The sequence below is a fragment of the Arctopsyche grandis genome, chromosome 2, assembly GCF_051622035.1.
Source record: "Arctopsyche grandis isolate Sample6627 chromosome 2, ASM5162203v2, whole genome shotgun sequence".
Taxonomy (NCBI): domain Eukaryota; kingdom Metazoa; phylum Arthropoda; class Insecta; order Trichoptera; family Hydropsychidae; genus Arctopsyche; species Arctopsyche grandis.
This window is the reverse complement of record NC_135356.1, coordinates 29741164-29766009: the sequence shown is the minus strand read 5'-3', so window position 1 is coordinate 29766009 and position 24846 is coordinate 29741164. Positions and strand designations below refer to the sequence as shown.

The 24846-nt window shown below is 33.5% G+C and overlaps 1 protein-coding gene across 1 annotated transcript in view; it reads left to right on the top strand.

Annotated features, from left to right (window-relative positions):
* Positions 1-7141: 7141 nt before the first annotated feature.
* LOC143922343 (protein SCAI) overlaps positions 7142-24846 on the top strand; it is a 61782-nt gene continuing 44077 nt past the window's right edge. Inside the window, exon 1 of the mRNA XM_077445567.1 lies at positions 7142-7239. Within this exon, the coding sequence (XP_077301693.1) occupies positions 7142-7239 (98 nt within the window). The remainder of the gene's footprint in view (positions 7240-24846) is intronic.

Below are 24846 nucleotides of genomic sequence, written 5' to 3'. Positions count from 1 at the left end.
TGATGGATCTTCACTTGATTTATTACGTTGCTTGGTTTTAATTTTAAATTTAACTTCGATACGTCGAAAGGCTTCGGAGTAAAACATAAAAAGACTTGAAATTTTCTTTCGGGTGAGGTAAATATATTTCTTTAAATAATGAAATATATCATATCTGTTGTGAAAAGGTTTCAGCTTAATTCAATGAGGGGCTAAGAAGATAATTAAATCCAAAAATTAATACAAAGAAGGAGATATAGTAGGGGACCACTTCCAAGCAACTCAACAATTTAAAAAAACTAGTGTTCACTTTTGACATCAGTTTATAATGTCTCAAAACTATTTTTCGAAGACTTAAAAAAGGCAGGAGATGGTTGATCTGGATTTTAATAACCATACAAATCTTACCAGCAGCGTATATATACATATACAATATAAATCGAATAATTAGTTGATTTCGGATGAAATTTGAGCCCTCTACTTCTATATTGGTAAATAATGGCTTGATCAGTGAGCTCATGCTATTGCTCTATATACATACTTATACATATGTTTGTTATACTGCTTGTATGTTTGAATTAAATAAATAGATAATATATACATACATATGTACATATATATATATATATATATATATATATATATATATATATATATATATATATATATATATATATATATATATTTTAATCAGACCTACAAATGATCCCCGAGGACATCCTGCAGCCGTATTGACTGGATCGTTCCAACATATTGGAGATCTCTCTTCCTCGCTTCTCAAACTCTTCTACCAAGAAACTCAGAACTTAACGAAAACAGATACATACAAAGTAAACGTTATTTAGGGAAGTTATATAAGTTTGGAACATAATAAAGGCAGATTTCAGACAAAGTTGAATCAGATCTACAATAGATCCTTGAAGACGTCCTCCATCCGTATTGAATCAATCGGTCCAACGTGTTAAAGGGTCTCTCTTTATCGCTTCATAAGCGTCTTCAAACTCTTCTATACATAGTAACAGATACATAGTAAACATTGATGAATCAGACCAAAAAAAAATCTCATAGGATATTCAGTGGCCGTTTTAATTCGTCCTTTCAAATGTGCAAATGATTTTTTTCGCTTAACGATTAATTCTAAACTTTTCTCCGAATAATTGAAGAATTTAACATATAGCGGACATTGTTGAATCAGATCCACAATAGATCCTTGAGGACATCCTGCAGCCGTATTGAATCGATTGGTCCAATATGTTGAAGATCTCTCTTTCTAGCTTCACAAGCTTCTTCAGCCTCTTCTACCAAGAAAACAAAGGACTTAGAAAAAGCTGATACATAGTAAAAATTATTGAATCAGACCAAAAAAAAATCTCATAGGATATTCAGTGGCCGTTTTAATTCGTCCCTTCAAATGTGCAAATGATTTTTTCGCTTAACGATTATTTCTAAACTTATCTCCGAATAATTGAAGAACTTAACGTATAGCGGACATTGTTGAATCAGACCCACAATAGATCCTTGAGGACATCCTGCAGCCGTATTGAATAGATCGGTCCAGTATGTTGGAGATCTCTCTTTCTCGCTTCACAAGCTTCTTCAGTCTCTTCTACCAAGAAAACAAAGGACTTAAAAAAAGCAGATACATAGTAAAAATTGTTGAATCAGACCAAAAAAAAGATTCCAGAGGACATCTAGTGGCCGATTTACGTCGGCCCTTCAAACGTCCAAAAGATTTTCTTCGCTTAACGATTATCTCTAAACTTATCTCCGAATAATTGAAGAACTTAACATATAGCGGACATTGTTGAATCAGACCCACAATAGATCCTTGAGGACATCCTGCAGCCGTATTGAATAGATCGGTCCAATGTGTTGGGGATCTCACTTCATCGCTTCCGATGGAGTCAAGGCCTTAACAAAGGAATATAGTAGACTTTTTAGAAGCGGATTAGGAGGTTGAGTACCCCTGTGAGATGGCGCCCCCGGGCCGACGCCCCCGCGCGCGCGCGACTGTGGCGGCGGCCGGCGTCGCGGCCGCAGCTGCACCGCGACACCCCCGCACGCGCACACACCCCCTCACCCGACCCCCCCGCCTCCCCCCGACATGACGGAGCTCCACCGGTGAGCCTGCGCCCCCGCACAGACAAGCGCGACCCCTCGCCCTCCGTCGCCCCGCTCCTTAACCACACCCCCCATCCCGCCCAACCCGCCCTCGTAGAGCCGCAGTGTCGTTGAACCCGACTAGGAAAAACCGGAACGGTGCGACCACGGTGGCCGAGAAGATGAAATTCACCCCGGAAAACGGCGCTTCTCAACAGTTCGTCGACCCAAGAGCACGTTCGAATTTTCCAAACACTGGGTAATTATACTACAAATACATATACCACCATTCCTCTGGATCTATGTAAACACTTAAAGCCCCTCCTAGCTAGAAGATCATTCAAAACCATTTGAATATAAAAACACCACACATATGTATATAAAGTCTAATAATCGAAAATCACAACGAAGGCTTCATTTTAACGAATTCATGAATGATCACTTTTTTCTTGATGAATGATCAACCAAATGTCAGTTTTGTGTATAAAAAATAGTTATGTGACACTTAATACTTCTCAGATTGTAAATATGCACCTTTATATTGTTAACAAATAGCAAATGATTTATATCATTGTGTATACATGTTTGATTTTATCATTTTTTTATATACAAAAAATTGTAGTATACTTCAAGTGTTTCATTTGACGTGTACAAATTATAAATGTGATAACCTGTAGAAGAATGATTTTATTAAGAGTTCAAACCAAATGAAATCTGTCACATTGAAAAGTCATAGGATTATGTCAACCATCTTTTGAACTTTTTGATTTGTTTGCTCGCGATATGGGTCGCGATTCGCCATAAATTTTGGGTATGGAATTGAATCAGTCGATTTGAGGCTATACTGTATTGTCAAATCCGAATTTGAATGTTTCGATTGCTTCAGTCGATAGCCCAAATACCATAAATCGGGACTATAATCCATTCCATAAGGCGACGTAAAAGTAACCATCACAGACCACTCGGCTGAAAAGAAATAAAAAGCTTGTAATAAAAAGGGCAAGGGCAAATCAAGTATGTGCATATGTTGAATTTGAACTTTATGTATCATACGTGCACACCTGCATTCGTCGAAGCTTTCAATATTTCATCATATCATCCCCACTACCATTCCCGCACACCCCCACTAGCACCTCTATACGCGCCCTTCTCCCGTTTTCCTAGCCCCACCCTCACTTTCCAGTGTTCATCTCGGGGTGTCAGTTCAGTCCCGGCTCGTCCATCACGCGCACGTTTCCACTCAGGCTGCAACAACGTTTGTTAATACTTTTAGGTGTGCTGTTTAAATACAAGGGACAGGTAGTGTGACACATCCTTGTTTGCGTAAGTAAAAATTCCGTTGTATCGCTCAAACTTGACACACATTTGTAAGTTTATAAAATTTTACAATACGTCAAAAAATTATCAATCGCACCTTAAAAATCTCATTTTTCATTTCAATATGTAATTATTTTGAATTATTTTCATTGCCATATATATCGACTTCAATATGATTTGTATTGTTTAAAAAAAAAATATATACATATATATTATAAAATTATCTTGAATTTATCTTACATACATATATATGTATGAATATACGTTGCATTCGAAACAAATTATGTTTTAATTTTAAAATACTTTTTTTATTATTACTAAATTATGTTCACAATACATCTTATATCTATTTTAACAGCTGCTGACCTACTGATCAATTTTTATAAGCTCGCTTTCGATTTTTTTTACAATTTTATTTTATTTTTTTGTTAGTAATTATATGTAGTATTATATTATTTTAATGATAATACAGCAAAATAGAAAAAAGAGCTTAAAAATGTATTTACAATTCTTAAAAACGCTCATAATACATTTTATACACAAACTAATTATGTGGGAAATGAATATACTATGCCAAAGTTTTCCTAACTGTTGATTTCGAGCCAATTTCGACAAACTCTTTTTAAATTCTACACTTACAAATTAGCGATTTTTTTATATACACTGAATCTAAAGTTTGTTCTGAATAATAATAGGTCATGGCTATAAAAAATTCAGAAACAACTAGGATATATTTAAAATTCATGGACACTCAAACTATTATATGATCCTCGAAGTCGTCGAAATGTTTCGCAATTGATGGTAATATATTTTTCAATTTAATCACTATTTTCACAGGTAAGCCGATTCACAATTCACAATTAAGCCGATTCACGTTTATTTATTTTAAATATATTTTCGCTTTATATGTACACGAAAAGTTTTGTGATCTTGAGAAAAGTCAACCTAGAGATTTTGACTGATTTGTATCTCTGATCACGTCTCAATGATTTCTAGTTTTCAACGTCACTTATTTATACTATTTGCCATGTCTTGGGATTTTTTTTATGTCCAATGGCTTATCATTTCTATCTGGAGTGGAATTGAAAAGTGGTAACGGATTATGTTTTTGGTGTGCTTATTTTGTACAAAATTGTATTAAATTAAATCAAAATTTCATAATTTTTAAATTTTATAATATTATAATTCAGATCTTCCTAGAAGAGGCACAAAAATTCCAATCGAAATTTTAGCACACAACTTATTAAATGATAAAAAATCACTTAACCAGTGAAGTACACTTGGGATAAATATACATATGTAGGTAATCAAATGATCGGCTTAATATATTATAGTAGTCATGTTATAGAATTTTTCAATCCCCATAAAACAAACACATTTTGTCTATTTACTTTTCGAGTCGATGGAAAAAGGGAATGGTGGGTGGGCAGAGGTGGGGTAATGGGAAAATGAGAGTAGTAAACGATACGCTTCATCTTCTTTTTCTTCAATTTCGAATTTTATGATGGAACATTCAAACTTTTCCATCCAACGACACGACGCTCGCAAAGTTTCGCGAATTGAAATTGTTTGGAATGTGTTCGATAAAACTTTAAATATAAATTCGCATCGATTAAAAGTCGCAATTCGCTCTCTAATTGCAACTACTTATACGCAACGTACAATTTCGAATGGAAAACGACGGAAATTTCGGGGTTTTTTGTGCGGTATCGATTTTGAATCTTTTCATAATTCAAAGACCGCAAGATTACCGGGTCATTTTGTTTGAATTCTTGAATACGTTCCGCATAGTTTTTCCTCCGTTTATTTAAAACGGATTCGTAGGCCAACGAGAACAATGGAAATAATTAACGAGGTGATCCTCTTTTTAAATTAAATTTGAGTCCGCTTTCAAGTCTAAATGAATTTTTCTTTTAAAGGAAATAATTTTCTGCAGTTTGGACCGCCTTTCATAGAGCGATAGGTCCGGCCGAGAGATCGGAAATTAAACTCTAGAAACAATAACAGTAAAAGGATGACTCGAATCAAATCCAATTTCACCTTTCCAATTTAAAAGATTTTCCAACGTTAGTCATTCGCCGCGTAGATTTGATGGGTTTTCCTTAATGAAAATTCGGAAAACCTGATCATGATACATTCGTGAATCATAGAGGATCTCATATTAATATTTTTTTGTATTGATCACAACTTGATGACGAAACATACACATTCAATATTCAATCAATAGTTGAAAGTGTGCTTTATTGTGAAACTTTCAAACTTTTTACATCTACGACATTCTTGATCTAGAAATGAAGTCTTCTGGTATCATTTGAAATTAATTAATTTTCAAATGACACTTCATGTATGTATAAATGTAGTTCCAGATCAGTTTTTGGAAAAAGTCGGCAAATTCAAATTTGAGCCGTTGATCTTTAGGCTGTATTGAAGATGCTGCATTACTTATGTACTCAAAGTTGGAGTCATCAATCTTTAGACAAAATCTCACTCAATAATAGTAAAACAATATATACATACAACTATACAAATCGGGATTTTCAACACTTGTAACAATGAAATATATTATATTTCCAACATGATGTGTGTGCTGCCTAATCAAATACCATATAAAAGTTTAATATTCTCATTCAACAAGACTAAGTTTTCACATTGACATGCTTTTAAAATGATATCGCATATTAAATTTTAATTTTTGAAACTTTATTGTAATATAACTGGTTTCCTAGGATGCATTCAAAAATCTGAAAATCGCATTTGTCTACTAAACGAATCCATAGAAAGAAAAATACATAAAATAAAAAGTCTCCGGTTTAAAATCTGCCTTTTAAACGTCATATTTTATTTAGCATACATATTAAATTAAAAACTAGCTTCAACTCCTGCTCCTGTAAAGTTCAACACAGCTCAGCATATTCAGGAATGTATAAAATTTGTCAAAACAAAAATTGAGCTGTGATAAATAATATACGAGCACAGATTTCCTCGTTTTAAAATGTATCTAGCGCTATTAAAATTAGCCATTAAAAACTTCCCTCCTACATATTTTTCATCCAATGAAGTAGTTTGCTTGTGAAGATTTAAATTTTCAGTTACAAAATGCCGGCTTCACTACCGTCTAGCTTAAATGAGTTTATACATTTACGTAATTTAAATACTACGAACCATCCAATAAAATCCTCGAGACGTCTTTTCGAAAATCTGCACACTTCAAAAGTCCTCGACGTGTAATTTGAAAACGTATAATTTAATTTTAAAAATATATGAGTCGTATAAAAAGAAATAATACGAATAAAAATTCAAATAAAAATAAAAAAAAAAACAAATAAAAGTTCCAACATAAAATTTTCACATGTTAACAAATCCATTGTCAAAGAAATCATACTGAAGGCAAAAACATTTCGAACTCGTGAAACTTTGATCCAGTCAATTCCCCCAGCATCTCACGAATTCGACATATTCTGAAATTAGACTCTCATATATAATACATGCGTATTAAATATGTACATAGCAAATGTTTTAGGTAGATAGGTGGATGCGAAAATGATCGAAAATAGGATACGTAATGTTAGAATTTGAACTCGCGAGCGCTCGCCCGTCGACGGCTCACTGATGCTCTTGGAAGTCAATTGATGATTTGCATTGTTTTCGCAGAAAAATCGATTTGGTGGCGGTTGCAAGACGTCGACGACGGTGCGTTGACGATCTCTGGCGATTGCAGAGCGATTGCAGACTTTAATATTCGGCAATGGTAAAAATGGCTGGTATGGAGGAGCACGAAAGGAAAATTGTGATCGAGTTCTGTCATCTGCTGGAAAAGTCCAAGCAGCTCTTCAACGGTCTTAGGTAAGTTTCCCCATGCATACATATATTGCATCATCATTCACAGTCATTAACCATCCGCTGCTAGACGAAAACCTCTCCAACATGCTTCCATTCGTGAGATGAGCAACCCTCAACCTCCCAGAGATGAGCAAACCTCATCCATCTCATCCCACACATTCAAACACCCATCTCTACGGCCTTGCGTGCACCCTTATACTTTCGCTCTGAGAAAACCTTTGAGCAATTGGAAGTGAAGCGAAATAGTATTTTGTATATCATCATCATCATCATTCGCTATCCACTGCTGGATGAAGGTCTCTCTATACACGCTTCCATTCGTCTCTTTTTTGAGGATTTGTCATCCATCTCATTTCACACACTATGATTTCATCGACCTTCCTTGCACCCCTTTACATTCCCTTGGGTACCATTCGAGCACTTCTTTTATCCGTTCTTCTAGCCACGTTACCCACCCATTGCCATTTAATTTTTTTTACTCTCACCATTACATCAACCACCTTTGTCATACTTCACACCCACGTATTCCGTTTAAATATCTCCTCGTTATGCCAAGCATGCGACGTTCCGTACTTCTTTGAGTGCACTGGACCCTATGCAGCATTCTGTCATTCAATTTCCAAGTTTCGCATCCATACGTCATCACCGGCAAGACACATTGGTCGAAGATCTTTTTCTTTAGGCACAGAGGCATTTTATGTACCGAATGCACTCCATCTTAATTAAATACGTCTCTTTATTTATTTTTCTCTATTACCGGATATGTAAATGATTTGACCTAGATATATATAATTTTTAAATACATACATACATGTATAATATAATATATTCCAGTTTTAAGGAATCGTCCATGCAAAATAAAGCACTCAGAGAGCAAATAAGGTATTCCTTTCCAAATCCTATTCGTTGAATTATCAACAGGCAAAACAGTAGTAGAAAATAAAATTTAAATAACATTAATTTTTTACATTCGGAACATATGTACATATGTACATATGTACATATGTACTTAAAAACGGTCAAATTTGCACTTTTAGGATGTTGTAAAGTACTTATGAATGTTGAAAATTTAATAAATCGAATCTCATATTTTATAATTAATATCATATGCCTATTCATAATAGTGATAGGAATCAAGTAATAGACCCAAGGAAATATCACCAAGTGCATTATCAGAATTAAATTTTATATTCGTATAAAAAATAATATTGCCATTAATAATATGAAAAAAAATCAAAAGTTTTTCTATTTTGTTTGAGTCCCTACTAAATTTGTTCAATTAACACTTATATTTTATTTTATATTTCCGAATGTACTGAATGCAGGGTCTTCATATTTTATGAATTCTTCGTCAAAGCCTCTATGATTCGAATTATGTCATCACGAAATAAAAAAATTGATCAATATCAACAAAAATAATTATTTTCGCGGGAAGCCCCTTATAGACGTGTCTTACAGATGAGAGTGATATCCGCCTTGGAATGACGGCTCTGCTTCACCCGTTTTTTTTTTTAATTCTTACACTTATTTTATATTATTCGACATTTTATACATGATAAATGATACAATAATTGACTTCATAGATTTTGCAATATTTTATCTAAAACACACATTTTTAACTGGACCGGTATATGGCTTTAGCACATTCAAAGTTGAAAATCAGTACAAATATCTATGTATACACTGCATGTATAGTAATTACAATGTGCATAGTACATATGTATATACATATATACATATGTTTGTAGATATTTACAAATGTATGTATATTTCGCCGGCCATCTACTTGAATGGAAATAAACGTAGTTTGTATTTTAAATCGAGCCTAATTTACAATATCAAATTCTACACATATGTATGAAGAATATATGTAATTCTATTGAAAAACTTTCAACGGTAATTATGTACCATGTACATACAGTTAATTTTAGGTTTGTGTTGTATATATGTACGATTATTATGATTGTTATATTGACAGTTGAATTATTAATTAAGTCGTGAGCATATCAATAACTACCATAATAGTGGTTACCGGCAAATGAGAACCACAATTATTCTAAAATTGGACAATTTACTATTAATTATCGGATCAAATAAATTGCTCTACCTTTAAATATAGGGCGCAAAGGAACACATTATTAATTTAAAATACGATGTCGAATTTGAGAATTCAATTCCGAAGTTCAACTATTTAATAATCGCCATGAAACTATTCGAACTAACCAACCAGACTTTGATTTTTACATTACTTGGGCCATTCCATGAATAATTATTTTTAAAATCAAACCCGATTTAATGATATATATTACATATTTATTCAAATACATCGTATGTTTATTATGCCGGAGTGAAAAACGCTAATTTTTTATTATATTTTCATCGATGGACCTCGTGGAAAACTTTTGTCGTATCAAGGAAACTTATTGATTTAAAACACTGTCTTGTGCCTAATCGAATTATCTCGATAAAAATTTGTAAAAAGTGGGTCTTTCACATCTATCTCTTTTTCGACAATAGTTTCAATTTATAAAGTATTTAAAAAAAAATTAAATATTCATCTATTGCAGTTTAATTGAGTCGATTATGATAAATGTTGACTGATTAATGAGAATTCAAAGTCGCCGTTTCGCTCGAAAGTCCCCACACAAAGCGCTTCGCGCTCGTAATGAATGTTTGTATGAGGAAATTGTGTGTTTTTCAGAAAATCATCATTTTTTTCATGTTCCCGTGATTATTTCGAAAATAAAAGTTGTTGAGAGATTCAATGAGTATGTAACTTTAATCGGAATACAAAAAATACGAGGCGAAAATGACCTATTTTGACGTAAAATATGACATTTATATACATACATATGTACATATACATGCATATTTCATAAAATTTGTAATTTTTTTGGATCTGTTAATCATATTTTTTGATTCGAGTTATTGGACTTATAGTGTACATTTCACGAAAATTTCTATATTTATATAGAACTATATGTAGGGTTGTTATAATTGTCAAGCATTGATACGGGACATTTAAGTGCTACATAAATAAAACATGGAAAAGTAGGTAGGTAATAGTTAATTTTAAAAAATTAGTCTTTTTTAGCCCAATCGTATTTTAACGATGATTTAACTTTTTTAATTAAATCGTTTTCCTCTTTTACATGATGATAAAATTGGGCGCAAGTCATTTTAAAATTATACTCGCAAACCAAAATTGCCTCAACTGTCTCAACTGCCAGCTTATTTCTTTCATCCGAACATTGTGTTGACATCAGGGAAAATATTCTCTCCAAATTAGCATTGTGGGCTGGAATGGCAAATATATACTCACATAGTTTTATTAAACATGACTTATGTTCAATATGCTTGGTATCTCTAAAAAACTTCAGCCATTTCTCTTCTATACTCAATTTCAGCTCTGTCTCCCAGTTTTCGTTGGTATTATTTTTATTTAAATAATCTTTTGATTATACGAACTGGTTGAAAATAAGCTCATTGTTTCCAACATCGATGTTCCTTACTTACAAATATTCAACGGTTCGTTATATTTCCCCCCATTCTGGAACTTGCTTGAGAGTCATCCAATCGAAAGCATTAAATTTTTTGAATGATTGGGACCATTTTTTTTTTAATTTAAGATTTATAATTTGAGATTCAAATGTATTGAGCTGTGAATGCAAGAAGCAAAAATAAGCTTCACTCATTGGATCATCAAAAAAATCTTTAAGGGCTTTTGGTGGTCTGTCTTCGTTAGCGAAAAAATCTTTTAATGGCTGCCACAGATTCAATATTCTTTCAATTGCAGGTAAAAGTGATAACCACCTGCTCCCAACGTAGAATAATAAGTTTTGGTAGGCAACACCAACATATTCACAAAAGTCTTTGAGTTTTTCAGTCCTCACGGTGTAAATGTTAAAGTACTTGAATATCTTGACGATTATTTATTCAACATCGACAGTCAAAACATCAGCGGCTATTGATAGTGTTATGCAAAACGTGTGCTGGACATCCTATGCCTTCAATATCTCTTTCCAATTCAGAATCATACGAAATTTCGAATTCGAAATTTTGATCTTGAAAAAATGTGTGTGTCAGTTTATTTTGGTGATTTTTTGAACACCGTTAGTGCTATCGAACTGAAACTTAATATACATATATGGATCACTGAAATTCTTATCGATACAACGTAAATTTTTAAGTTGGCTGGAAAAGGTACCTCCCCTTATAGGTGTCCTCTTTTTTTAAGATTTTGAATTCAATTATATCCCAAACCGCTAGCGGAATCAGACTGAAATTTTTCGAGTTTTCTTCCACTGTTTTTTTCGACCCCTTAAACATGTGTGTTCTTCACGAAAAAAGTAAGTTCTATAGATATTTCGATATTAAAGTCATAGCATTCGAATCAAGAATCTTTATGTAATTAAAATTCCATCTTGAGCTTCTGTTAGTCAGCTTATAGTTTGGTCTAACAGTGGCTGTACATAGATCGACCATTGCAGAAGTATCACTTAAACGGGATTAAGATTCGAATGGATAGCATTTTTATTTTATTTTTTTGTAAACCGGATAAATGTCCGCATCAGCACTTTTGGCTTTCCTCTCAATTCTTAATTAATCTTGTTGTAATCTAATCTGAGTTAATCTTGCATCAATAATAAGTGCCAATGACGGTCCATCAACTGAAAAATTTTCCGCTACTTTTGTAGACAATCTATCTATACGCTCGTTTTAATTAGCTTTAATATTTCCTGACGTTCATGAGGCAGATTGTACATTGTATGAATACAATGAACGATATGTGTATCGGGTTGATTTTAGACGGGAGATATATCGGGATACATTGAAAACTTACATGGAACCAATTATTTTCATTCTTTAAGAAACCTCGCGATGTTCGCTTACATATTTTACATTTTATTGAAAATTGATTACATAACCAACGAAACCCAGTTTTTATATTCGATTTTAAAATATCGTCGTTTCTTTTTAGTCCAAACATAATCAGTATTAATTCAAATAATATGTATGTATGTACATATTACTATATCCTCTTTTTGCTGAATCGTTATGTGATTTTTATTTTAGCATATTTCAAATAGACACCCTCCAATGAAAATAGATATTGCATGTTTTAATTAGTTTATATTTTTAATAAAAACAGTGTATTTTTATTGGATCTGGCGCAAAAATAATATCATAATATTTTGTTTTGAAAAATTAATTATACGTTGATTAGTAAAAAAGAAAAAGATTTTGTATTTTTGCACGGCAAATAAACTTTTTAATATAAATATTTTAATATACGATACGACAACAAGATCAACAAGATCGTACATATATGACAACAAGATCGTATATGACAACAAGATCGTATATGAAACTCTTTAATATATGATAAAACAGGAGATTTAATAAAATTTTTCATAATAATAGCATGAACTTACGTACAGTTTCCCCGTCTATATATACGTATATATTAATTAGGATACGAATTCAAGACGATATTTTCATATCACAAAATAGATTTTCGTTGAGAAAGCATAACTTTGAAAGTAAATCACATCATAATTTTTATTTATGAAAGAAAGTACATGGATATTCTTTATTTTGACGGAGCTTGCATTTTCTCATTAAATAAAAAGGTCAAATATTATTACCCACTAAGTATGTATGTATGTACGAGTATGTTCATACATTTGAAATATCAACCAGAGTCTATGAAATGGATTTTAAATAACATTTCATGTACGTAACATTGTATTGTATGTACATGAAATGATATGTTTCAGTTGAATTGAATCTTCCAGTTGTAATCTACTTTGACTAGTTGGAATATATTCCACCTAACCTAATACTTAAGGTATATTAGTAGTTTAAGTGTATTTTCAGTTGTAATATATTTTGACTATTTGGAATATATTCCGTATAATATGCGTAATTATTATTAAATAATATTAATACGTAATATTAATACGCAATATTCATAATATTACGTAATATTAATAATCATACGTAATATTACGTAATATTAATACGTATCTAAACTGTTATATTACAACTAGCGCTCACTGTTGAGTGTATTTGCGCTTGTAGAGATATAATTTACTAGTTGAATTTTATTCGAATATGAATGACCTAAAACGCCAGTTGGATAATATGTATTACAACTAAATTTACACTTCGACTGTAACATACATATGTACATATATACGAATGTAATGGACGAAGGGTTTGTCGTCAAATTTTTAATAAGGCGTCGAATCTGAAAAACACGACATGTTGAAGTGATTCTAATATTCATGGAAAATGAATGCCCTCGACCTTTAGTACATACATACATACATACATACATATGTACATATGTATGTATGTACAAACCATCGAAAATCAAACGAAAAAGTTTTTTAATAGTAAGAGTGAGTAATTCATAGGCTTGGGTCGAATTGAAACGAATTGAGTGAGCTCCGTCGGTACACAGTCCAACGCAATTATTTCACTTTATGTCGTTTTCTTCAAAAAAAACTGTCTATTATATTAAATATTGTGTTTGCAAAATAATATATATCTTCTAATATATTATTATCCGCGACATATCGAACATATGCAATTAAATGGGCAACTTTAGCTAAAGCAGAGCGTTTGCAAAGGCGCAATTTTTAAAATCTTCTTCTCCGGATAATTTTTTATAGGAATTAAATGTATATATAAAAATGAAAGAAAAATAAAAATAAACATTCATGCATTGAATTTAATCTACGATATGAAGTTTTATTTATTTGTAGATATTATGGTATGAAAATTATTTTTTTATTAAAAAGTTTTGGCGCCTCCCCTGGCAATAGTCCGCGCCTCCCAGTTTGGAAACCGCCGATTCTCTCACGCAGAGTTTAGGGAGAAAACGGGACAAATTGTAATACGGGACCGGGTAGTGAAATACGGGACAAGTCAAAAAATTTTCTCAAATTGAGATTTGCAAAATCAACAATAAAGCTCTATTTTTTTTATTACAAGGCGTTTTCTATGTTTCACTTCGCTTATTAGTCTGACACTATTCCTACATTTTTCTGATCGTTTTGAAACTTTGCCATTTTGCGCGGTTTGGTCACCGATAGAAATTTAAATCGCTTCCGCCAATACGATGATGAAAAATACCCACTCGTTTTGTCAGATTTTACTTGTTTAAACGCCTATATTTTTGCTTTATACGCTCTCATTATCTCTCATATGTATATATTTTTACTTCACTAATAGGTTGTATAATGATTGTCAAAATGTTTATATTATAATGGTGATAATTTGATATGCGTGTTTTGGCCAAACGCCAACGGCCAACAGCATCTGACGTCTCCTGCAAAGGATTTCAGTCGAATTTTGTTTGCAAAAGGCGTTATTTGATACATGTTTGTGTTCAATGGCCAAAAAAGCGAGATTATTTAGTATATACATATGTATTGTCTAATTGAGTTTCTTTTGTAATATTTTACAATTCACTTATTGAAGGGTGAAAAATTATACATATAAACAATGGCGGCTCGTGGATAAGATATCTGGGGGTGCTGCGGTTGATTAAAAATAAAAAAAAAATGTTTATTTGGATTATATTTTACTATTAACAAACAAAATTATCAAAATTAAACATTATATGTATTTTATTTCATTAAAAAATTATTCTTTTGTCTTTTTTCCTTGAAAAAAGGCCTATCACCTTTTCGTTAAATTTTTCACTGTTCATAATCATTTTTTTTTCAATAGACAAAGCCGTCAATCTTTCTTGAACCATTGTGTTTCTTATATATGTATGTCTTTATTCTATTTATTGATGAAAAACACCGTTCTGGCTCAGAGGTAGTTTTTAACTTTTTAAGTTTTCTTTAATTGAAAATGCATCGATATTACTAGATTGAAGCTTCTCTTGATTTTGATACCATCTTAAATACTTAAAGTGACGTGTAGAAGGAAGTGTAGAAACGTAGAAAGTGTAAGAGGTGTAGAAGAAAAGACAAAAGGTGTAGAAGAAATGAAGAAAAGTCAGGAGCGTGTCGAGCGCGCGGCGCGCACACGAACGCAAAAAGAAATGTGTACTGTTGGGAGTGCAGTGCGGACCAAGCTTATAGCTGCCCCCGCGCCCCTCCTTCACCCACTCGGCATATTCTATCGAAACCCGTACTGCACAAAATCATAAATGATGCCTCACTTTCTGATATTAGTACCGCGATGTATGATCATTATTGGATGTATCGGTGTGTGGGCGAGCTTAATACACGCTTAAATAATATTGATATTTTCATATAATATACATACATTTATGTATATAATAATATGAAATTTTTCTCAATTTCCTTGGGGGTGCTGCAGTACCGCAGTGCGTATGGACGAGCCGCCACTGCATATAAACAAGGTATATTTTCTTGAAAATATACCTTGTAGAATAGTCATAGTGATTGGTCTCCCGATTTGTTTGCTGACAAGCTCCAAGTGATTGGCTACATTTACCACGGCAGTGGCGTCGCTAGGGGTGGTGTCACCTAAAAATATTTTTTTTAATTATTAACCACTTAATCGTCACACGGTTGTAGAAAGCGCCACGTATTTTCAATTAAAAAAAAAACGTACTTTTACTAATATTTAAATTATTTTAATATTTTTAACTAACATAATTGGTGAGCCGCAATCGATCCAACAAACAATTTCACGGAAAAAATACACTTCTTTTTCGCTAGGGCTGCCACAGAATAGATCAATAAAAAATGTATACAACAAGTCACGAAGAAAGATCGAGACAAACTATGTATGTAGTTATAATCACAACAAATCAACCTATTATCGTTAACACGTGTTAGCAATAAACGAAACACGTGTGTTTCCTACGCAATGACACATCTCGTACGCAATGAAACTACATACTTCTATTCTACAACCAAATAAAATGAAACTAATTCATATTTTAAAATAATTAGTAACATAATTCATTATTATTTATATATAAACTAGCTGAACCAGGCATTCGTTGCAATGTCACAATAAGGGCGCGATCACACAGCGAGGGAGCGGTATGCTATACGCGGGATATTTTTTTTAGATAGTTTTAAACACACACAAATTGTAGGGTCATACCCGGTACGATACGCCGGATCTTACGGGATCGTGCGGGATCGGAGCCGTCTCGTTGAAATTCTATAGAATTGTTTATACTAGCTTGACGGTGATATATAGCAATTCGTCGACCCTCGGACGACGCTTGACAGTGATCGATAACGGTGTATCCCATATTTGCAAAAAAATATTGCAGAACTTGTCGGAATAATAAGATTATAGAAAATACAAATTACATTAAGGATTTCAAGCTTTTATTGTTTAATAATTCAGTTTTAAACTTAATTAGTAAACAATTAACAAAAATAGACAAACAAGTGTCCGGTTTATAACAACAATTGACTAATGTTTCCGGGTAGGCTTAAGAATTAAATACTCATTCGATACTTTCATAAACAAACTCTGCGATCACGGACAAAGATGTATTCAGCATAAAGGGTTTTATGTAGTACACTAATTGTTTACCGGAACCAATTGTTACTAAATAAACAGAAATGACTAGACAATGGACTCAAGTTTTTTGGTACAAAAACTAAATACGTACTTAAATCCCTAATACCATCAACAGATAAACGAACAAAGATGTTTTTTACGTAAAGGGCTATAGTGCACTCAATATGGACTGTAACTAATTGATACTGAATGCATTTCCGTATGAATGTATGTACATGTCGATACAATAACATGTTCGTTTAAAGAGAGCCCATTTTTACTTTATTTTATATCAAGAACAAAGTATTTTTTATTTATACTTTTTATACTCAAGATCGATACACCGTTATCGATCACTGTCAAGCGTCGTCCGAGCGTCGACGAATTGGTATATATCACCGTCAAGTTAGTATAAACAATTCTATAGAATTTCAACGAGACCGCTCCGATCCCGCACGATCCCGTAAGATCCGGCGTATCGTACCGGGTATGACCCTACAATTTGTGTGTGTTTAAAACTATCTAAAAAAAATATCCCGCGTATAGCATACCGCTCCCTCGCTGTGTGATCGCGCCCTTAAGGGCGCGATCACACAGTACGTAAAAAACCATCCTTTTACGTAAAAAACATCTTTGTTCGTTTATCTGTTGATGGTATTAGGGATTTAAGTACGTATTTAGTTTTTGTACCAAAAAACTTAAGTCCATTGTCTAGTCATTTCTGTTTATTTAGTAACAATTGGTTCCGGTTAACAATTAGTGTACTACATAAAACCCTTTATGCTGAATACATCTTTGTCCGTGATCGCAGAGTTTGTTTATGAAAGTATCGAATGAGTATTTAATTCTTAAACCTACCCGGAAATATTAGTCAATTGTTGTTATAAACCGGACACTTGTTTGTCTATTTTTGTTAATTGTTTACTAATTAAGTTTAAAACTGAATTATTAAACAATAAAAGCTTGAAATCCTTAATGTAATTTGTATTTTCTATAATCTTATTATTCCGACAAGTTCTGCTATATTTTTTTGCAAATATGGGATACACCGTTATCGATCACTGTCAAGCGTCGTCCGAGGGTCGACGAATTGCTATATATCACCGTCAAGTTAGTATAAACAATTCTATAGAATTTCAACGAGACGGCTCCGATCCCGCACGATCCCGTAAGATCCGGCGTATCGTACCGGGTATGACCCTACAATTTGTGTGTGTTTAAAACTATCTAAAAAAAATATCCCGCGTATAGCATACCGCTCCCTCGCTGTGTGATCGCGCCCTAACGCATGCAATTCCCGTTCCCGTTCCCATTCCCGTTCTCGTTCCCGTACCCGTTCCCATTTGACGGAAAAACGCAGGCAGCGAACACATTTGAAATTATTCAATTATTTATTTATTTTATCCTAACAACGCATGTCACGACGCGCAAACATTTGAAATTATTGCGTGGCAATGCCACTCATTCCCGTTTTTCCCGTTTCCGTTTGCGTTTTTGACCGATTTTTTTTCACAGTAAGGTTCCCGGACATGCAATAAATCCTGAAAGTTCCATCGTACTATTAATAACGTATCCCGTCCCGTTTCCGTTTCTCGATGCGTTTTGATAAGTGAATGTGTCAGTTTCAAATTAATACTTAATCACATTAAATTATAGTAAAGTATAGGAACGCATACGTGACAGACAAACATTGATTTATATTCATATGTAGGATTGTTATGAGTGGTACGTAATGTCAGGTTGGTATGAGTGGTACGTAATGTATTTGTACATTGGCATGCGTGCGCGCAATTCGGTTACCAACGTAAACATTTCCTTAACTACATACATACTTTCGCGTCGATAAAATCGTAATTACAATTATTATTATTAAGAGGTTTTTTCCCGTTTTTTTACACAGTAATCTTCCCAGTCATGCATACAACAAATCCTAAACCGATTATCCATCGTAATCGGTTTAGTGGTTTAGGAGCCTATTCAAAACAGACAGACAAACATTGATTTTTATATATATATAGATAATTGTTAATTTTTTTCGATGAAAATCCATTATTTTATTTTCGTGTTTAATACCAACTAAGGCTTCCAATATCGGGATCCCAGGCACCGAGATCCCGGGATTCCGGTGTTTTCTGGTACCGTGAATCCCGGTGCCGAAACTAATCTGAATACCGGGATTACGGTGCTGGCAAAAATTTATTTAAAAATAATATGGAAAAAACATAAAACAAAATTATATAATGAACAATGGTGGGATGAGCAATGATAGTCATAGTCCATTTGTTTGCTCTAACCCGTTTCAATGCCGGCTTGCCGTTTCCACAAAATGGTATGAACGGCCTGTATTGTGTCGCAGATATTGTGCTTAACCGCAATGATATTTGTCTGATTCGAACTCAGAATCAATCACTGATCACGCTTTCATGATCCAGAAAACTGTGTTTGTCAGTCTATTTTGGGGATTTTTTGAACACCGTTCGTCCAATCGAATCGAAACTTAGTATCGGTTATACTAAAATTCTTATCGATACGACGTATTTTTTTTAAATTTTCAGGTTGAGTGGAAATGGTACCTCCCCTTATAGGTGTCCTCTTATTTTAAATTTTTGAATTGAATTATCTGCCAAAACGTTAATCAAATCGGACTGAAATTTGTTTACTTGTTATAGAAATTATTAATATTATACCCCAATAGTTTTAAATATTTTTTCCTAAACCGAAAGTAGTGCTTTTTCTCTAGATATTCAAGTTTTTTTATGTTTTTCTCAGAAATCAAAAGTAGAACTTTTGTCTTGTGTAAATTTCCCTACATTTGTGTTCAATTTGTATCGAAAATGCTCATAACCGGTACGTGTGAACGTGTATGTACATATGTTTGATTATCGAATTTTGTTTTTTATCCTTCTTATATTACTCAAATACATAGATAAAGTCGTGGGTTGGTCACATCCCAATTTTTTTTTAAAAAGTCAATGTATGTAATTGCAATTTTTATTTTAGGTGGATTGTTTCGATGAACGATTACTAGACGGTACAATCTATCACGACGGAATCAAAGTTATGTTTTTTAATTTATTTATTGTGTTTTATTTAATCTTAGAAATCTAGAAATGGATGCGAACCGAAAATTTAAAGAATGTAGCCAAACTCTCAAAATAAGAACGCCAATATGGGAGTATTTTTTGCGTGAAACATCGGGAGATTTTGCAAATCGCAATTGAACGTTTTTGAAATATGAAAATATGCAATTGAACTTTTTTCTCTTATACATTTAATCCCGGTGCTAGCACCGGGAACCCGGTATCGGAAATTCCCAGCACCGCAATCCCGGTGCTGAAGTAACCTTCCGGGACTGGAAGCACTAGTAACAACCCACCTCTCGAATATCTCACAAACAAACGAAGAATATTGATTTCAATTTCATTAGTATCAGAGTATATTTTTAGATGTTATTACGAAGAAACCAAAATTAATATCGAGCCATATCATTAAATACGAAGGAGCGCGCACTCGTGCGCTTGTGGCGCATAAGTGATTAATATTTGTTAATGACTTACGAGAGAGAAGCGCCAAAATAGAAGCTGTTTTAACACTTTGTGTCTGGATTGTTTTTCCGTCTGACTGAATCGGTTAACCTTCTTACCTTTGGGTACGTACACTAATTTCTCATGAATTCGAATAAAACCCAATTTCGGCTTATATTTGATGCTATACATATATACATACATAGCTGTACCAGACGGATTTCGCGGTACCTGTATATGTATACACAGAAATTTCAATGAGGCGCTCAAGGACCGTCATACAATGAATATTTCGAATTAACGTTTTTCAATTTGAACAATTTGGTGTCACCCCAAAAATGGTGTCACCCGGTGCAGACCGCACTCCCCGCACGGGCCTGGTGACGCTACTGACGACGGTCATATATAATATTATACAATTAAAATTTATTAAATCCTTACGCTACCGTTTTCCTATCTACCCCCATACTACTGTTCCCGATATTTTAAAAATCTTAACCTTTAACGATCTTTCTGTCAGACCCACCGCTGCTACATTCTTTTTTAAGCTCCTAAATGGTTTCCTTGATTTTTCCGATTTATTGAGTAAGGTTGGTTTCAGGATCCCTGTTAGGTATTCTAGACACGTTGCACTCTTTTCACTTGATCCTCTCAAAACCAATTCCCTAAAATATTCCTATCTACAGCGTGTTTATCGTATGCTTACAAGGAGCTGAATGAGGTTGATCTATTCGGTATTTCATTACATCAATTCAGGACTGCCATCAGGAGAGTCTTGATTGATTGATCCACTTCTATTTCTATTATATATTCATTATCCAATTATATTACATTACGTTACATTACAATGCATATGTTTAATTATGCATTGTCCTATTTAGTTATAGTTTAGGTTTTATTCTTTTCTTTTTCATTTGTTTGTCTATATGCACTAGATATATTGTGTATTTTGTAAAAATCTATAATTGGGCTCAGATTTAATTTTGTTATGTATATTTATTCTTTATTTTGATGAATTTCTACATCTGAGGCCTGTTGTTTTGCAATAAATACATATGTAATTAAAACTGACCGAAAGGGCATCAGTTTGCAGTCAGCAAACTGATGCCCTTTGCTTGATGCCCAGCAAACTAGCTATATTGAAAGGAAAAGTCGGCAAGAGGCACTCCATTCTGACTTGAAAACTTCTCAGATCAACCTATGTACAAGCAATCAAAAACCCACATACGAACGTATGTAAATATGTATGGACGTGGTGGTTAGCCATTGTTAAATTTTCTGCAGCGCAGTCCATTTGAGGGCGAGCGCGCCTCATGCCGTACAATGCTCACCGAGTCCTGTAAATATACCTTGGGGAAACAGGATCAGTCACGTTTTGTGAGAATTATATTGTTTTAAATTGAAACAAGCACTTTGTAGGGTCCGACAGCGTCCCTCCGACTGCTCGCCGTACGTGAGAATCGGCGGAAAATTGAAATGCTGTATTAATTCCATTTGCTCTCGGATAAAGCTCCGTCCATTACATGCATTCGATGACGAGCCAGGGCTTTGCGAACGTACTCTAATGGCGAAAACAAATGGCAAAATGCGGAGCGATATGACACGTTCCGCCACGAAGCGTTTGTTCGGTGTCTATAAATGGTACAAGCTTATATTGATTGGCAAACGAAATTGTCCTGATGATTCAATATTAATCGTATAAGCCGAATGAATGTGTAAAAACGATCCTACTCGTTGACAGTTTTGTCGGTTCAATTTTCCTAAAAAAAAACTATAACAAGCAATGTATTTTTTGATATTGAAACACACTGCATACATATTCGCAATATGTCGCCTTCTTCTTTTTCAAATTAAGGTTTGCAAAATCTCTACATAAGTTCATCAAGTTTGCACTCAATTACGAGCAATGCGAGATTATTTAGTCTACCTGTATGTACATATGTACATATATAGTCGATTTGATGTAGTGAAAAAAAATAATATTCAACAATATCGATATCATCGTCATAGAAACATTGATTTGTTTTCGATGCTCCTACGCAAACCTTACATAGTTACATACAAAGTCTCTTTCGAAATAATATATAATAGATATACGTATTCCACAAATAGATTAATAATATCAAAAACTTACATATTTTACATTAAAATTGTATTAATGTAAATACTTCAAAACACGAAATCAAAACTAACAAAAAATAAAAGTCAAATATTTCTTGACCAAAATGTAATGCGAAACTGAAACGAAATGTAATTGGCCATCGCGGGTCGAGTGAGGGGTGAATGCGATATTGACAAACGCCTTTCGCTCTGAGAAAACCTTTATACAATTCAAAGTGAAGCGATATGGTATTTTGTATATCATCATCATCATCATCATTCGCCATCCACTGCTGGATGAAGACCTCTCTAACACGCTTCCATTTGTCACTGCTTTGAGCAACTCTCATCCATCTCATTCCACACATTTTTATGATTTCATACACATATCTCCCCTGTGGCTTTCCTTACACCCTTTTACATTCCTTCGGGTACCATTTGAGCACTTCTTTTGTCCGTTCTTCTAGCCAAGTGACCCACCCATTGCCATTTAAATGTTTTTACTCTAACCATTACATCAACTACCTATGTCACACTTCAAACCCATATATCTCTTCGTTATGCCAAGTATACAGTTTTTCATACTCCTCCGAATGCACTAGACTTTATGTTAAATTATGGCGTTCAATGCCCACGTTTGGCATCAAAAGGTAAGTACTAGTAAGACGCAGTGATCAAAGATCTTTTTCTAATTTCATACGTCTCCTTATTCCCACTTCTTTACCGGCTATGTCAAGATTTTGATGTAGATTTAAGTCATTTTTAACTACTTCTTCTGCCACTATCGGGCATGCAATATTTAAACCCTATGGCAGACAGACAAAGTGGTATAGTGATAGTTTTACACGCCTTTTCTATACTGTAGCGATCCAAAACAAAACTCACACCCTCGAGTGTTTTCGGTGATATTTGATTATTGTATTGCCATTGGTTTGACGGTGATCCATAGCGGCGATTCCCATATTTGAAAAAATGTATGAGAAACTTGTAGGAATAATAAGATACACCCACGATTCAGCGTCTTCTTACCATATGTCTACTCACGAGGTAAATACGACACCAATTTGTGTACATTGAAACTGTCAAGGGAACAAAAGTTGTAAATATCTTGTACGCTGTGTACATTTATGGAGACTTTTTCTAATATCATTTTACAAGTGCAATTCTCGACAATGATACGCCTTCATTAAATATACAAACTATAATTTCAGTACTGCGTATTTGTATTATAGTTTGTTCGGTCGCAATAAAACTTAGATCTACATTCATATATACATATGTATGCATGTTTGTACCTGAGTATATTTGTATTATATTATGAATGTATGATATGTACGTATGTGTGTATGTAGTAGGTGTATACTATTTTAAAACTACGGAACGACAACAATGGGTAATTTTAATAATTCAAGGAACGGCTAATTCGTTTCAATTCGACCCAAGCCTATGAATTACTCACTCTTACTATTAAAAAACTTTTTCGTTTGACTTTCGATGGTTTTTACATACATACATATGTACATATGTACATATGTACATATGTATGTATGTATGTACTAAAGGTCGAGGGCATTCATTTTCCATGAATATTGGAATCACTTCAACATGTCGTGTTTTTCAGATTCGACGCCTTATTAAAAATTTGACGACAAACCCTTCGTCCATTACATTCGTATATATGTACATATGTATGTTACAGTCGAAGTGTAATTTCAGTTGTAATACATATTATCCAACTGGCGTTTTAGGTCATTCATATTCGAATAAAATTCAACTAGTAAATTATATCTCTACAAGCGCAAATACACTCAACAGTGAGCGCTAGTTGTAATAAAACAGTTTAGACAGCTCAGATGCCTTTACGAATGCTTTGGAATTCAATAATGCGACAATATTCGCTAGGTATTACGAATAAAGGTTACGAGTACCGTTTTATGATAACTTTAAGAATGCGTTCAACATAAAAATGTGACTTTCCAACTCAATTTACTAGTCGTGGTACGTTTTCACGAAAACCGAAGCTCTCCATCTTACCTCGTACCTACTTATAGTTGAACTGTATTTTCAGTTATAATATATTTTGACCAGTTGGAATGTAATTCGCCATATGAATATTACGTATTAATATTACGTATGATTATTAATATTACGTAATATTATGAATATTGCGTATTAATATTACGTATTAATATTACGTAATAATAATTACGTGTATTATACGGAATATATTCCAAATAGTCAAAATATATTACAACTGAAAATACACTTAAACTACTAATATACCTTAAGTATTAGGTTAGGTGGAATATATTCCAACTAGTCAAAGTAGATTACAACTGGAAGATTCACTTCAACTGAAACATACCATTTCATGTACATACAATACAATGTTACGTACATGAAATGTTATTTAAAATCCATTTCATAGACTCTCGTTGATATTTCAAATGTATGAACATACTCGTACATA